The sequence below is a fragment of the Oryctolagus cuniculus genome, chromosome 3 (assembly GCF_051225735.1).
Source record: "Oryctolagus cuniculus isolate XC-2025 breed Fujian yellow rabbit chromosome 3, ASM5122573v1, whole genome shotgun sequence".
In the NCBI taxonomy this organism is placed as follows: domain Eukaryota; kingdom Metazoa; phylum Chordata; class Mammalia; order Lagomorpha; family Leporidae; genus Oryctolagus; species Oryctolagus cuniculus.
Genome location: NC_142869.1, coordinates 162613287 through 162629636, shown reverse-complemented (window position 1 = coordinate 162629636; position 16350 = coordinate 162613287). Strand labels below are relative to the sequence as shown.

The 16350-nt window shown below is 36.5% G+C and overlaps 1 protein-coding gene across 6 annotated transcripts in view; it reads left to right on the top strand.

Moving 5' to 3' along the window:
- GRM8 (glutamate metabotropic receptor 8) overlaps nucleotides 1-16075 on the top strand; it is a 911553-nt gene extending 895478 nt beyond the window's left edge. For 5 of the 6 annotated variants that reach the window (XM_008258240.5, XM_051849757.3, XM_051849758.3 and 2 more), the window contains 2 exons: nucleotides 6863-7109; nucleotides 15508-16075. In XM_008258240.5, coding sequence (XP_008256462.1) covers nucleotides 6863-7109; nucleotides 15508-15557 — 297 coding nt within the window. In that variant the 3' untranslated portion in view covers nucleotides 15558-16075. Of the gene's footprint in view, nucleotides 1-6862; nucleotides 7165-15507 lie in introns of all 6 variants that reach the window. The other variant, XM_008258244.5, reaches the window with a different exon arrangement.
- Nucleotides 16076-16350: the final 275 nt, after the last annotated feature.

Sequence of the window (16350 nt, the reverse complement as noted above, 5' to 3'; positions counted from 1 at the left end):
ACTGCTCCAGTAGTTCCAACCCTGCAACCCACCTGGGGCACGAAGGTTGAGTTCTGGGCTCCTGGTTTCAGACTGTTCCACTCCCAGCTGTTGTGGGCATTTGGGGAGTGAACCAGCAGATGGATGATCTTTATTTATTTGAAAGGCAGACAGATAAAGATTAAGGAACAACAAAACCACAAGTCCAGAGGACTTTGTGGATCATCTCCATCAATGGAAATTCATAGCAAAGATCTGGGAGGAGTGGCCTAGTATGATTTATGAAAAATAATTTTTAGATACTGTTCAGATCTATCAGGTGATCAAAGATGAAAGGCCAAAGAAGAGATTGATAGGACACCTGTGATTGTTGCGATGCGAGATGATGGTGGTGCTGAGCCATATGATACCAATGGAAATAATCGGAAATGCCTTGTCTTGGCAACATTTTAAGGTTGGGTCAATAGGATTTGGTCATAGGTAGGATGGGAGGGTAAAAGAATAGTCACAGGCAGGGTTTTTTTAAAAATTTTTTTAAAGATTTATTTTTATTTATTTGAAAGACACAGTTACAGAGAGAGGTAGACAGAGAGGTTTTCCATCTGCTGGTTCACACCCCAGATGGCCGCAATGGCCAGAGCCGTGCCAATCTGAAGCCAGGAGCCAGGAGCTTCTTCCAGGTTTCCCACATGGGTGCAGGGACCCAAGGACTTGGGCTATCTGCTGCTGCTTTCCCAGGCCACAGCAGAGAGCTGGATCAGAAGAGGAGCAGCTGGGACTAGAACACCCATTTGGGATGCCGGTGGCTCAGGTGAGGGCTTTAACTCACTGCCCCACAGCACCAGCCACTGACAAGCAGTTTTAAAGGTTTTTTGTCTCAGGAGATTTGGGGATGAGGTGAGTCAGAGACTTGTTAAGTTTTTCATCTTTCAGAAATCCAGGGAAGTTATCCAGAAGGTGATTGCATTTCCTGTGAAAATCCAGGAATGTGTCAACATACTAATTTTTTTAAACAAAGTATCAACTACACAATTTGTGGAAGCCAGTGGAAAATGAAAATTCAGTTCTCATTGTGCAAAAGCTTATTGTAAATTTCAAAACAATGATAGAAGAGTATTAAACCAAGCATGAGGTCCTTCTAAACAGAGGACCCTACAAACAGGGTTATACCCAAGAAGCTGGTCCTTGCTTAGGGCTGCAATTTCATATGCAGTCATCAAAAGAATAAGATACATCCATACATGACTGACAGATATTACAGGTATGAGCCATGGATATTTCAGCGTAAAGATGGTAAAGAGGCTTCCTCAGAATTGACAGACATGGAGAAGGTAAGAAACTATTTGAAGTAAACAGAACAGAACAAATAGTGAAATGTTTGATGTGGTCAGTTCTCCAGTGTCCAGGCTGAGCCAAAGGAGTTGAGTGGTTGGCTCTTGTTTTGCTGCTCAGTTGCTAGGGGAGTTTCATAAGAGTTTGGATTGTTGCTCCATGGGATGATTTTTTTTTTAAGCAATAATGCAACTCCAGATTTTCTCTGTAGGCTTCACCTTAAAATTTAATCACATTTTAGCAATAAATAAGATGTTGAAGTCCATTGGCTGAAGTCCTGCTACAAAAAATCTATTTTTCCATGCAGGTGCCACTTTGGCAGGCACACAGATATGGTAATAGATAAGAGAAACAGGGAAAGGCAGTCTGTAAGTACTTATATAGTTTTATAACTGTTCAAGCTGTGTGCAAAGCAGACAAATAAAATCTGGCTGACTGTGTCAAAGAGATGAGATTAAACCATCCAGGGAAAGGCAGAAATATTCAGAAATAACTGATTAATCTGTTCTTTACTATGCGACATAAAGCTGCTTTGAGAGCTAGACCTCGTAATAGGTTATCTCGGTTACTTGCTAGGTTGGATGTCAGAATCTATGGAATCTGTATGCAAGTAGCAGCTGAACATAAAAGACCGATCCTTTTTTTTTTCAGGAGAAATATAAACTATATCCTCCTCATTCCTCATTCTTCCTAGTGCCTTAAATGGTTTCAGGTCATGATCTACATTCAGTAAACCCTGCAGGTGTACAAATGATCAATTCAGAGAATGAAGAGGGAGCTTTAAAAAATCCCAGAAAAGTTGTCCTATTACTATTCTCTCTTGTGCCTGTTCCTCCATGGCTTATCCAGAGACTGGATAACAGGTGCAAACCTGCTTCAGTACCTCTGACTGCTTCATGCTCAGAATGTCCGTGGATGTGGAAGCAGGAAGTGACAGGCCATCAGTGGATGTGACAGAAGAGGTACTCCCCATCTCTGGGTATCAGAATTTTGGAGTGACAGGGGCACAAGAAGGCATATAAAAGGAGGACGGAAAAGAGAAAAGTATTAACATTTCTGATGTCATTGTCAGCATCTCTTGATGGATTTATGTGAGTTTGCAAGAGTAAATAGAGCCCCCTCTTGCATTCTGGTGAGCAATAGCTTTGAGATAGAGAGCTGCAGCTGTTCTACAAATACAGCCGAGACAGGGGATATGATTTTGACATCAGCAAATATAGTTGATGCTTGGACAGAACTTTATTCTGCTTACTTTGAAATGAGGTTCCATAGGCCACTTCCTAGTCTATAAGCATGACTATCAAATGTTCACCAAGCTAAAACTGTCTGGTTTGGCCATTTGGTTAATAGTTCCTCTCTTGTCCTATACTGCTGAAAGGAAGCTTTTACAGTGTCTATTTTTTTTAATTATACTTGAAAGGAAGAGTGATAGAGAGGTCTTTCCACTGCTGGTTCACTCTCCAGATGCCTGCAACAACAAGGGATAGGCCCTGGTAAAACCAGGAGCAGGAATCCCATCTGGGTCTCACATGGGTGGCAAGTACCCAACTACTTGCACCATCATCTGTTGCCTCCTAGGTGCATTTTCCAGGAGCTGAATTGGAAGAATGGAATAGCTGAGATTCAAAGGAGGCACTCTGTTATAAGATACAGGTGTCTCATGTGGCATCTTAACCCACTGAGCCACAATGCCTGCCCCAAGAATGTCCTTTTAGATGCCAAATCAAGGGGTAAATAACTTTTATTGAGCTACTATGTTGTGTTTCTAAGACATTTTATAAAGATTACATCATTCTATCCTCTAATTTCTCTATGACAAATATAATTTTCCAACACCCGCATTTCACAGATACAAAGTTAAATTCCATAGAGAAAAGTAATAACACAAGGAAGTTTTATTAGAAATTATATTGTCAGCTCACGGGCTGGCTTTGTGCTGTTGCCAGCCACTGGGTAACCCAAGAACTTATCTGTAAACTTCTCTAAGTTGATAGTTCTAGAATTCAAACTGATGTCTGCTGGAACACGTTCTTCCCCACATTGCTCAAGTAAATAGAATTTTCCACAGGTATAAAAAAAAATCAAAGTTTTTCTTTTAGTTAAGTGCCCATTTTCAAATTTTTAAACTAGATCTGTAGCATCTATAATCTGATACTAAGAATTTAGGTTCTCTAGAATGAGAATAGAAGACATTTTTATTTGCTTGTCTTGCTGTTTTTGCTTTCATTGAAATGACAGCATTGATGACTTTCATTTCATTAAATATTGACAGACGAAGTTTAAAAAGCTCAGTCTACTCCTAGTCCAAGGGTTTGTAGAGTTGTAGATTTTAGAGATTGACATTAAATAGATCCTTTTCCTGTGTTAAACTCACATTAAAAGTTACCAAAAACTGCCTTAAGAGAGCACATAATTAAGATCAGCATTTTGGAGTAATTTGAAAGCATAGTGTCTAATAGGGAGCTTGGTACACTAAGCCCAGTCCTGTTTAGTTCTAATGTCTATTACATCTTTCATCGTATTGGCTTGCCAAACAGATAGACTGTAGTAATGTAATTAATGAGGAAGCCAGCATTCAAGAATCTCTCTCATGCCTAGTATTTAGCAAGATTAAATTTACTATATATCTCAGAAGTTGTTCTGGGTAAGAGGAGAAAATCATCATTCATTTTTTGGTAGTAGAAGAAATGTATAAGAGTAAAAATGTTTATAAAATAAAATGTATAATATCTCCATTTATATTATTTGAAAGGCAGAATGACAGCGAGGAGAAAGAGACTGAGATGCCCACAACAGCTTGGGCTGGGCCAGGCTAAAACCAAGAACCAGGGACTGCATCTGGGTCTCCCCCATGAGTGGCAGGGGAACTCCGCTTGCTGCATCATACACTCTCTTCCCAAGAATGGGAGCAGTGGATCCAGGATTTGAACCAGCGCTCTGTTATAGCACAGCACTCTGTGCCTTGCTGTGCCACGTCTGCCTCTAGTATCACACATTTAACAAGACTAATAAATTAAAACATTTTAAAAAAAAATCCAACTAATTAGTATAGGCATTCTCAGCATTCCATGGCTGTTTGATCTCTAGAGTTTGTTTTTAGTCTAAATTGAATTGTCAGGGTTTGACTGGGACATACTGTAGTTTATGTATTTGAGTGGCTTTGGAATATTTATGGGTTTTTCACTTTGCCAAGTTCTTTCACTAATTTTATGACTTTTCTTTGCATTCATTTCCTACAAGGATTTTTAAAGAAGTGAAACCTTTAAAAAAAGCATGAATTCAAAGAAGAATAACTGACACATGAGAAGCTTGGGTGTACTCATGATAGGTTGCTTAAAAGTAGAAGGTAAAAGCTTAGGGAGGTTTCAGGGCACTTACCCACATTGCATTAGGATATCCTGAATTGTAGTAAACATTTAGTATTTGCCAATTTAACATGGGATTTCACTTATTGTCAGGAGAGACCATGAGATGTAGTAATATGTGAATTATTTGAATGTCTTTCTTGAGACGGATATGAATGAGCCTAGCCTAGAGTCTGAGATTCATACCTTATAATTTAGGTTCTTCTTCAAAATGCTAACAATTCTATGTGTTAGCCATTTTGATGTCTATTTGGCATAAAAGAGAATGGTAGGGAGCATATTTTGTTTAACTTATATAAAAATTCTGAAGACCTGCATACACCTGATAATAATGGGAAATTTCTGAGTGATTATTGTATAGTTTCTTACAGACATACATAAAAATGTAGGTTACTTGCTCTAAGAAAGTATATATTTCTAGTGCAATTCATATAAATACAAGTCCAAACAAGTGAATACAAGTATGTTAGTGTTGCTGTGGATTCGTTCTGAGAGGAGGAGTGTGGTAGGGGCAAGAAGCACAGAGTCACCACACAGACCCCGGGACTCAGGTGAAAGTGGGCCAGAGGCGAGCAGCCCACAGACTCATTTATTTCAGTTGGTATGGCAGCTTATATAGCCGAGGCAGCCAATTCAGTCAAGGGGTGGTTTATGCCCTAACCAATCAGAGCCTGTTGCCAGGCAGGCTCCATTGCCAGTGGCCATCTTGACATGGCCTTCTCATTCCACCACATATTAGCTAGTACCTAATTATGTTCATTTCAACACATTAATGCTTAGAAGTAAAAATGATTTAGAATTCATCCTCACAAATTTCTCAGAGGAGGTGACTTTTAAAATGAACTGATTCTCTATCACCTTGTTGAAGAGTATTCCATTACATAGGGACTGCCTTATTGGTGGATGGACTGAACAGTCAGATAAATGCTGTACATGGTATCATTTAAAAGGATGGTATCCTTACTGGTATTTATTTGAACTTCTCATGGTATGGGCTTTTGTTTACTGAAGGCTTTGATATCTGTTAAGAGAAATCATCTCCATTAGTAGAAAGAAAAAGGGATCCTGATGTGTATTTAGGTATTAAGCCAGCAGGGTGACACTTTGACCTTTATTGAAAGGATGCAGCTTGGCTGTCACAGATGGAATCTGACAGCTTTACCTTTTCAGAGGTGCTGTTAAGGTAAGTGACTCTATTAATGGGAATCACTTCACAGTGCTAAGATGTGGTTTCTCCATGGACTTTGTATTCCCAGTTATCTGGGGGAAATTGCATTTTGAACTTATGAAAAAATGGAAACAGCTTGAAAGATTCGGCTTTTGTTTTTAAGGTTAAAATACTGTCATGTCTGCTTCCATACCATACGAAAAAGCCAAAACAATGAGTTTGTTTCCTTTAGCTTCTTAACCTCTTGGTTGTAGAGAGAAAAATAATCTAGTGAGGACTCCTTTTGTAAATACCAGAGCAATGGATTTTAGTTAGGATATACGTAAGGAATGAGCCCGGGGAGGGGGGGGGGGTTTCAAAATGCCAGGATTCTATCTGCAGAGAACATATCTAAATCTCAGAAGAAGGAGGCTTTACATATTTTTTAAATCCCCTTGCATGTATTTTGATAGGATTTAGGCATTGAAAACCTCGTGGAACTGTTCTATAGAAGGGCTGTTAAATCATAAACATGTTATAAAGACTTAATATTTTCCTTTAGCAGTCTTGCTCATGGTAATTAAGAATGAAGACGTGAATATTAGCATTATTCAAGTAATGTGTGCAGTTGTGATGTTCTGGAATGTTCCATTCCAAATCTTTCCACTATACCTAGTTTACCTTCAAGATTAAGTTTATTTCTAAAAGAGTAACCGTTGGACCACTGGTTCTTCCTGAATGACTATGTAGTATGAAGTTTTGCTAGACTAGTTTCTCTTATGTAGTTTATAGCTGATGGAATGAATCTTCATTATTAAGACTTAGTTGTCTGTTTTAAGGGACTGAGTTTAATAAACTACACAACCTTACTCAACTTGCATGTTGAGATATAGAAATTACCCTTCATTATAGCCAACTATTCCTATAAGTATTTATAATGCACTTATTTAGCAGAGTCTTGAATATTTTAGAAAATGGTATATTATCTTCTACTGGTCAGACTTGCCAACCATGATTCTTTCTCTTTTCTCCCATTCAGATGTACATCCAGACAACAACACTTACTGTCTCCATGAGTTTAAGTGCTTCGGTGTCTCTGGGGATGCTCTACATGCCCAAGGTTTATATCATAATTTTTCATCCAGAGCAGAATGTTCAAAAACGTAAGAGGAGCTTCAAGGCTGTGGTGGCAGCTGCCACCATGCAAAGCAAACTGATCCAAAAGGGAAATGACAGACCGAACGGCGAGGTGAAAAGCGAACTCTGTGAGAGTCTTGAAACCAACAGTAAGTCATCTGTAGACTTTCAGATGGTCAAGAGCGGGAGCACTTCCTAACAGATGTACGTTGAACATTGTTCTTCTGCTACATTTCTCTAGGGTCATGGTCTTACCCACAAACCATGAGACCCTAATGTCAGTTAGAAACATTTAGTGGAGCTTAATGATCTCACAGGGGTGCACATGAAATCTCTCTTCCAAAGCATGGCAACACAGGTCTTTTGAAGCATTATAAATCCTGAGGATTGGAAGGATTTTCCATGTATAAGATAATATTTAATTAACAAAAATGGTGCCAAAATATTAACAGATTACTGAAAAAAATAGCAGCTAATATTTATGGAACATAATTTCTATAGATCTTACACAATGGATGAGTCTCTTTTAAAGATTTTATTTGAGAGGTAGATTTACAGATAGAGAGAGGGAGAGACAAAAAGGTCTTCCATCTGCTGATTCACTCCCCAAATGGACACAATGGCCAGAGCTGGGCCAATCCAAAGCCAGGGGCTTCTTTCAGGTCTCCCACCAGTGCAGGGGCCGTACCACTTGGACCATCTTCTGCTTTTCCAGGCCCTAGCAGAGAGCTGGATAGGAAGAGGAGCAGCCAGGAAATGAACCGGTGGCCATATCGGATGGCAGCACCAGCAGGTGAAAGCTTAGCATACTATGTCTCAGTGCCGACCCCTGAATGATAGTCTTTAGAGGAATAAGAACACCAGATAGCCAACATATTAAGTCATAGTTAATGTTTGTTTCTCACAAGTTGTCAACCTCTTTTAGCTCATGTTGAAATTTTCCTTCTTAAATACCTCTAAAACGCTCAGGCTGTCCTGCAAACATCACCTCATCTTTCTTTTCCTTACCTCTCTTCCTCTTCTCTGCAGTCCACCCCAGAAGAAGTACATGATAACAATACACTGACATTTGAGCTAATCCAGTGAAGATTAATTCATCTATTAGAGTTCATCTTGCTGTTTTGGAAGAGTAGCAAATAGATTGCCAGGTTCTATATACGCACCAATAAACAAATGAAAGCTAAGACCCTTGCATTTGGGAGTACAGCACATTTATTTTAAGTTTGTTCTACTTAATACTTTTGGTTGAATACTGTAATCAATACACAATTCTTCTTAAGTGCTGAAACTTAACTCAAAAGTGATCACTGTTAAATATAAGAGTGGGAATAAGAGAGGGAAGAGATGTGCAATTCGGGACATGCTCAAGCTGACTTACCCCAAACGCTAGAATTACAAACATACCAGGGGATTCCAATTCAATCCCATCTCACTAGTCCAAGTGATCAATTTCTGTTCATAATTGATCATAATTATAGGACTAAGAGTCAAAGGGAGCACATAAACAAGAATAGTGTCTGCAAATACTAGCTGATAGAATAAAAAAGGGAGAGAATGATCCAACATGGGAAGTGAGATACACAGTAGACCCATAGAATGGCAGATGTCCTAAACAGCACTCTGGCTTCAGAATCAGCCCTTAAGGCATGCGGATCCGGCTGAAAAGCCCATGAGAGTATTACAGGCATGGAAAGCCAAGAACTCTGGAAAAAAGAAAAAAAAAAAAAAAACCTAAATGAAAGATCTCCGCGAGTGAGATCCCAGTGGAAAGAATGGGTCATCAAAGAAGGAGGTACCTTTCTCTGAAGGGAGGAAAGAACTTCCACTTGGCCTTGTCTAAAAATGATCAGAGTCAGTGAACTCAAGGGGCTTCCATAGCCTTGGCAGCTCATGACAAGAGCCTAGGGTGATTACTGATGCCATAAACAAGAGTGTCAATTTGTTAAGTCAACAACAGGAGTCACTGTGCACTTATTCCTCATGTAGGATCTTTGTCCTTAGTGTGCTGTACATTGAGATTTAATGCTATAACTAGTACTCAAACAGTATTTTTCACTTTATGTTTCTGTGTGGGAGCAAAATGTTGAAATCTTTACTTAATGTATGCTAAACTGATCTTCTGTATATAAAGAGAATCGAAAATGAATCTTGATGTGAATGGAAGGGGAGAGGGAGTGGGAAAGGGGAGGGTTGCGGGTGGGAAGCCATTGTAATCCATAAGCTGTACTTTAAAAAAAAATTAAGGGCAAAAAATCTGAAAAATATTCTCTTCAATTCTTCCAGAATACTATATTCTTTACTCTCTGAATACAGAGGGAGACTAAGAATCAATTTTATGTGGTTTAATTATTGTAGTATCTCATAGTCTTCACTAGGTTTGCAACCCTTTTCTTGCATCAAGATTCTCAGGTGAGAATTACCTATTCTAATGTCTCATACACAGAACTATCATTAGATGATTACAGTTGCCTTCAATTACCACCACATTACCTGGAATTATTATCCAGATTGACTCTAAAAAGACTAACTTCAGATAAGTGATATAAAATTTCATCACTTTTTGAGTAAGGAACCTAGGAAAAAATTCACAAATATTCCCCACATATTCACCTTTCTACCAAAGTGAAACTGCAAGAGAGGGCATGATAAGGGTGGGCTTTAGTAACAAATCATTGTCATCATCTCTGATTATATCTAAGCAATTTACTAATAATGGGCCTATTTTGTCCTCTAGTACAAATGTACTAAAACTACTGTTAAAGGCATCAGAATAGAGTGCTTGTGATTTCAAGGTAGAAATTCATCTGTTTTTTTTTTTCCCCAAACTTGAAAGCATCTGTGTAGGAAGTTAAAACTCATTGTAGAATATCAATAAACTGCTGTTGGCCAAAGATACAGTCTGAACACTGGCAATTCTTGGAGTCTATTGTACCTGTTTTTAAACAGTGATCCAGAAAACTTAATATAACATGGTTCATTCAAATGGGAAAAAGACTTACAGTGATAAAAGTACTAGTAATACCAAAATCACCTATGGGAAAGAATAGTTATGTTCTGGTATTGACAAGGACTAATCTCAATTCACTGAAGTTAGTCTCATACATTTTCTGCTTTTTTTCTGTTCATGTTGAAATGCAAATTTCATAGCATACACACCTTTCTCTGTTTTCTCTAAAATATGGATAAAAGATTTCAAACATGAGACTTGTTTAGAGCGAAAGTCAACTATCCACATTTGGGAAATGATGGCAACAATGTCAATTACTGTAAGATGGTGAAATTGGAGAGTTGAGGTTAGAATAAAATGATTAGTTTTTACCCAGGATGGTGTATGAAAACTTCACAGATCCTTCTAGAGTATTCGCTCAGGTTACTATTATTAATCCTTATTCTGTTACATGACCATCCTATGATGAAAGGGTTGACAACAATGCTTACAATTGAGAATGTCAGAGTCCAAGTGTGAAAACTGGCACAGGCATTGCAAACTCTTTGTGTTCCTATTACCTAGACTCTGTATACTATACTATGACTTTACATTAGGTCACTCATCTATAACGAGCACCACTCCTCAAATTTAGGGTAGGATGGGAATTATAATTATGCTGTTAAAACTGTATATCTAAAAAAGGAAAAAGATTGTTCTTAATATGTTTACACTTACTAGCAAAGATTTTTCCTTTAATAAATTAAAACATGAATGTTCTTAAAATACCTTCCAAATAAATCCTAGACTGGTTAATCCATTGGAACAGAATCTCTTTTGCTGTGTTCTCATACTTTCAAATGCCAGATTTTTGACAAATTACCATTACAAATTGAAATAATTGTCTTATAAACTATAAATTACAGGATAAAAACAAATACAGCATTGCAAGTGAAGGCACAATAAAGATGGGTTTTAGTAAAATTTTCATGAAAATGTACATTTGTCTAATTAATGGAAAAGCAAATTTTGATATTCAAATACTATTACTTTAATATCCCTCGATTTTGATAATTACAACTACTAATGCATTGTTGGTATAGTTATGACATGGAATGCTATTCTTTCACAGTCATGGAGTCCTTCAAGTCCTCATATTCAGATATCTCATCTTAATGGTGACTTGTAAATACTGCATTTTGCCTAAAAAATAAATGTTCCATAAAGGGTAAGGAGGAGATAGAAGTGAACTTCATATGTGTAAATGAATTTTTTCAACTCTACCCAAGTAACAAAAAACTGTACATTCCCTTTGTTAAGCTATGTTCATGAATACATCATGAAAACAGGTACTGTTGCTTTCTTTAGGTTATGAACACATAACTTATCATTGCTATACTCCAAAATTAATTTTCAGATAAGCATATTCACTACCACTATAAAAAACTCCCATTAGCTCATCTGCACATTTCTAATCCATTTTGATTTGTAATACTTCACAAAAATTCATGCAAGGGAAGGGACCAACATGGTGGTATAGCAACAGGACCTTCTTAATAAGGAGAAGGGATACAAGCTGGTGACACACAGAGAAGCCCAGGAGTCCATACATAAAGTGCTCAAATAACTCACCAACAAAATGAACAGCCCAGTCAATAAATGGTCAAAGGACTTAAACAGACATTTTTCAACAGAGGAAATCCAAATGGCCAACAGATACATGAAAAAATACTGAGGATCACTAGCCATCAGGAAAATGCATATCAAACACAGAACGAGGTTTCATCTCATCCCAGTTAGAATGGCTATCATACAGAAGTTAACAACAAATGCTGGTGAGGATGTGGGGGTAAAGGTACGCTAATCCACTGTTTGTAGGAATACAAACTGGTAAAACCATTATAGCAGACAGTTTGGAGATACCTGAGAAACCTGAATATAGTCCTACCATATAACCCAGTCATCCCACTCCTCGGAATTTACCCAAGGGAAATGATATCAGCAAATAAAAGAGTTATCTGCACCCCTATGTTTATTGCAGCTCAATTCACAATAGCTAAGACATGGAATCAACCTAAATGCCCATCAATGGAAGACTGGATAAAGAAATAATGGGATATGTACTCACTGGAATACTACACAGTGGTAAAAATGAAATCTGGTCATTTGCAACAACATGGATTAATATGAAAAATATCATACTTAGTGAAATAAGCCAGTCCCAAAGGGACAAATACTACATGTTCTCCCTGATCTGTGATTACAGAGCACCTAAAAGGAAACCTGTATTAGTGAAATTGGCACTATGAGAAGCAGTGACTTGATCACCCCTTGCCTTTGACTGTCCAGAAACAGTTTAGTTTAATTTTTAATTATTTTTTTTACTTAATAACATTGGTTGGACTCTTAACATAGAATTAATTATAGGTGTATAAAGCCAGTTGATAATAGATCCAAGTAAAAATAAGAGTGGAAATAAGAGAGATAGGAACTGTACAATTATGCACCCATTCCCACGGATTTGCCCCTAAGGGTAAAGCTAAAAACTTGCCCTGGGACTCCAAATCTCATTAATCTGGGTGGTAATAATGCCATCTTATTTGTTAAAGTGATCATATTAAGTGTTTAATTGATAATATAGATAGGATTTATTGTTAAAGGGACCACATACATAAGAGCAAGTGTCTGGTAATAGCTATAGATGGAATTAAAAACGAGAAAGTGTTCCAACATGGGAAGCAGTCCATAGAGCAGACTCATAGAATGACAAATGCCCTAAACAACATTCTGACCTTAAGGGACTCTGGACTAGCAGATAATCCCATTAGAGCCTTTCAGGCATGGAAAGCAAAGACACAGTGGCAAAAAAAAAAAAAATAATAATAAGTCCTACATGAAGGATCTCTGTGAGTGAGACCCCACTGGACATTGGAAATAAGGGGCCATCAAGGAAGGATGTACTTTTCTCTGAAGAGGGAACTTCCATTTTGCTTATGGCCCTGTCCAAATACTGATGGAGTTTGCAGACTCAAAAGTCTTCCATAGCCTTGGCAGCTCATGGCAAGAGCCTCGGGTGATCACTGACATCATAAGTGAGTGTTAATTGTTATTTTAACAAGAGGAGTCACTGTGCACTTAGGACCACGTAGAACCTCTGTACTTAGTACAGAGAATTAACCGCAAAACCTGTTGTCAAGCAGTACTTCATACTTTGTGTGGGTGGGTGCAAATTGTTGAAATCCTTATATACAGAAGACCAACTCTATACTAAGTGAATAAAGTTAATTAAAAATGAATCTTAATGAAGAATGGGATGGAAGAGGGGGGAGTGGGGGTTGGAGGGCAGATATGGGGGGAAGAAACACTGTGTTCCTAAAGTTGTAACTATGAAATTTGATTTCATTAAATCAAAGCTTAAGGAAATCATGCAAAATATCTGCCATTTTTTTATGTCTCATCATTATTTTCATGTTGCCTAAATCAAGTATTTACACAGCTTTGAACTTCCTTTTGGAACCAGTACAGTAATTACCACTACTTTCTTGTATATTGAAGTCTCATTTCTCAATATAATTCTACCATGTTTCTTCCTAGAGATCAATTTTAAGAGTCCAAAAAATGAAGTATGAAACTTTGATTAGCTCCAGAGCTTTTAAGTTAGAATGATCCTTAAAAATGATCTAATCCAATTTATCATTCCTCAATTTCAACCCTAATTTTCCTTGTAGCTATTTAAAAAAATGATAAATATTTCTTATGTTTTTGGATATCATTAAAATATTGAACAGTACAGGAAACTGAACAACTTGTAATGGCCATGTTACTAACTCTGACGATAACTTATCATGTCTATAATGGTTATAACCCTCCACAAATGAAGTACTTTATTATCTTAGAGGGAACTTAGGGTCATCTGTAGTCATTATACAAATTTTAAAGTTTCCCTGTTATCTCACTTGCATATCTCTAATCAAAATAATTTAAACACACACTGATTGTGTTTCAATTTGTATCAAATAAATATAATAGCTACCTTAACTTTTAGAAAGAGTACCTTGATGTGAATGGAAGGGGAGAGGGAGTGGGAAAGGGGAGGGTTGTGGGTGGGAGGGACGGTATGGGGGGGAAGCCATAGTAACCCATTATTTGTACTTTGGAAACTTATATTCATTAAATAAAAGTTAAAAAAAAAAAAAGAATACAACTCTGTGTTGCTACTCCAAGATTATGGTTGATCTCCTAAAAACCTCACAATAACTTTTTGCTGTAGATTTCTAACCAGTGATGAAATGGACCCCAAAGGGCCTGGTTCAGTGACATGTTTTCACTCAAGATGTAGACAACAAAATATAACTTAAACCCAAGCATAAAATCTACTTCCTTACCACTGTGCCACAATAATATCTTAGAAATGTGAGCAGTGTGGGTAGGATAAGCAGACCTGTCACCTATTTGTCATGACACTCATCTGTCAAATCAAAAATAGGGAAAACAACTATGATAAAAAGATCCTTGAGCTTCTGTGTAAATTACAGTGACTGTGAACTTTGTATGATCTTGGTTTCTGACAAGGACCTGTCTGGTCAGTAATCAATGTCACACACTTACAGTGAGTTTGATTGTGAATTATTTCAGAGGAGAAGTTTTATAATTTCTAGATATGTCTCTAAAAATCTGTTTCATCCTGAATTGGATTTATACACTGAAATAATACATATTTTCTTTTTAAATTCATTTTACTTATGACTATATGTTACAGAATCCCATTGAAAAATAGAAGATCACATTTGAATTTTAATGAATAGATTATTTTATAAAGTCTTTGAAAAACCCAAAGGAATTATTTGGATTTAGATTTAGATTTTCTGGAAGTTTAATCATGAGTATAAATTTGACATAGACTATTTTGTTATTCATATCTCTCTAATAGTCTCACAATAATGAGTTTTACTTCACAGTAAGTTGGTAACAGACAATTAAATATTCATTTCCTTCTTTGAGTCTTTTGTTTTCTAAACATCTCCATTTGTATCCCTTGAAATAAAAACAAACCATGAATGTGCATTGGAAATGCACATATTTAACTCATTTACAAACTCATGTGTACTTGATATTTTACCATGTTCATATCTAGACTCTGAAATACTTATTTTTAAATGGAAGATATATTCATTCTGAAGGCAATATAATTACTTAATGTAATTTTGCTTTTCAGATCAGACTAAGAATTGAGGTCTTTAATCTGCAGGGCAAATAACTTTTGTTTTACAAATATGTATATCTTTGTTAGTCAACATTTAAATTCCAACTAAATATATTTAAAAACTCACACTTTAATGGTTTTAGTTTTCTATTAAGTAGCTGTACACTCTAAATGAGATAGATAAGCAGATTGAATTGTTGCTGCATTTTTATTTCTATAAACATGGAATTTCTACCTCATGGTTTTACCATATGATTTAAATAATACCTATATTATTAATATATATATTAACATACCTTATAGATACATTAGATATCATTAAACAATCACTGCAAGATTTAAATTATTATAATCATTGACAAAATAATTACTATTCATTATCATATATTGTTAATCCTTTACTAATTTTTCTTACCAGCTTCTTCTACCAAGACGACTTATATCAGCTACAGCAATCATTCAATCTGAAACAGAAAAATGATGCAATCTGAAGAAAGTCATATGTGATCTTAAACAATGAACATGAGACTACAAAAACTCACTCCTGGCGATCTCCGTAGACTACAATCAATCAAATCAATAGTCTTGTAAGGAACAAAAATTAGCCATGAGCCAAAAGTATCAATAACAGGGAGTGGAGAAACCCGTTTTATACAATACAACCAATGAGTGTCAAGCTAAAGTGTTGCTTATTCTTGAGCAGTTTAAAAAAAATCACAAAAGAAAACTAATGTTAGCTTGTGGAAAAAATGCTGTTGAAATAAACCATGTCTGATGTTATTCTTGTAAGTATTTTTCTGTGATTGTGAGAACTCCCGTTCCTGTCCCACATTGTTCAACTTGTATAAGACAATGAGTCTGTTTCTTGTAATGGCTGACCGGATTGAAGCCCTGGGTTGTGCTAAAAATAAATGCAATGATTGATGCATGCAAATTTTTATACAAATAATTTATTTCTAATAATAAAGGAATGTTTTGCAAATGTTGAGAGTTGTTTCGTTCCAGTTTTAAAGCTATGAAAAATTATTTCCAGTTGGCACGTAGGCTGTTATTTAGCTCTTTCTGTAAAAGCCCTGGTGTTTGAAGGAAAATTTATTTCCTGGAGGAATATGTTTTTGTATGTTTGTGTGTATATGAGGAAGATTGTTTTTTATTCCTATTTGAAAAGGCATTAATTGTGTAAGTTTTTTGTGAATATTTCCAGATTTCTGTAGTAGTTTTCACTGTAACTGCTTCTTTTATGAAGAATCAAATAATAGCT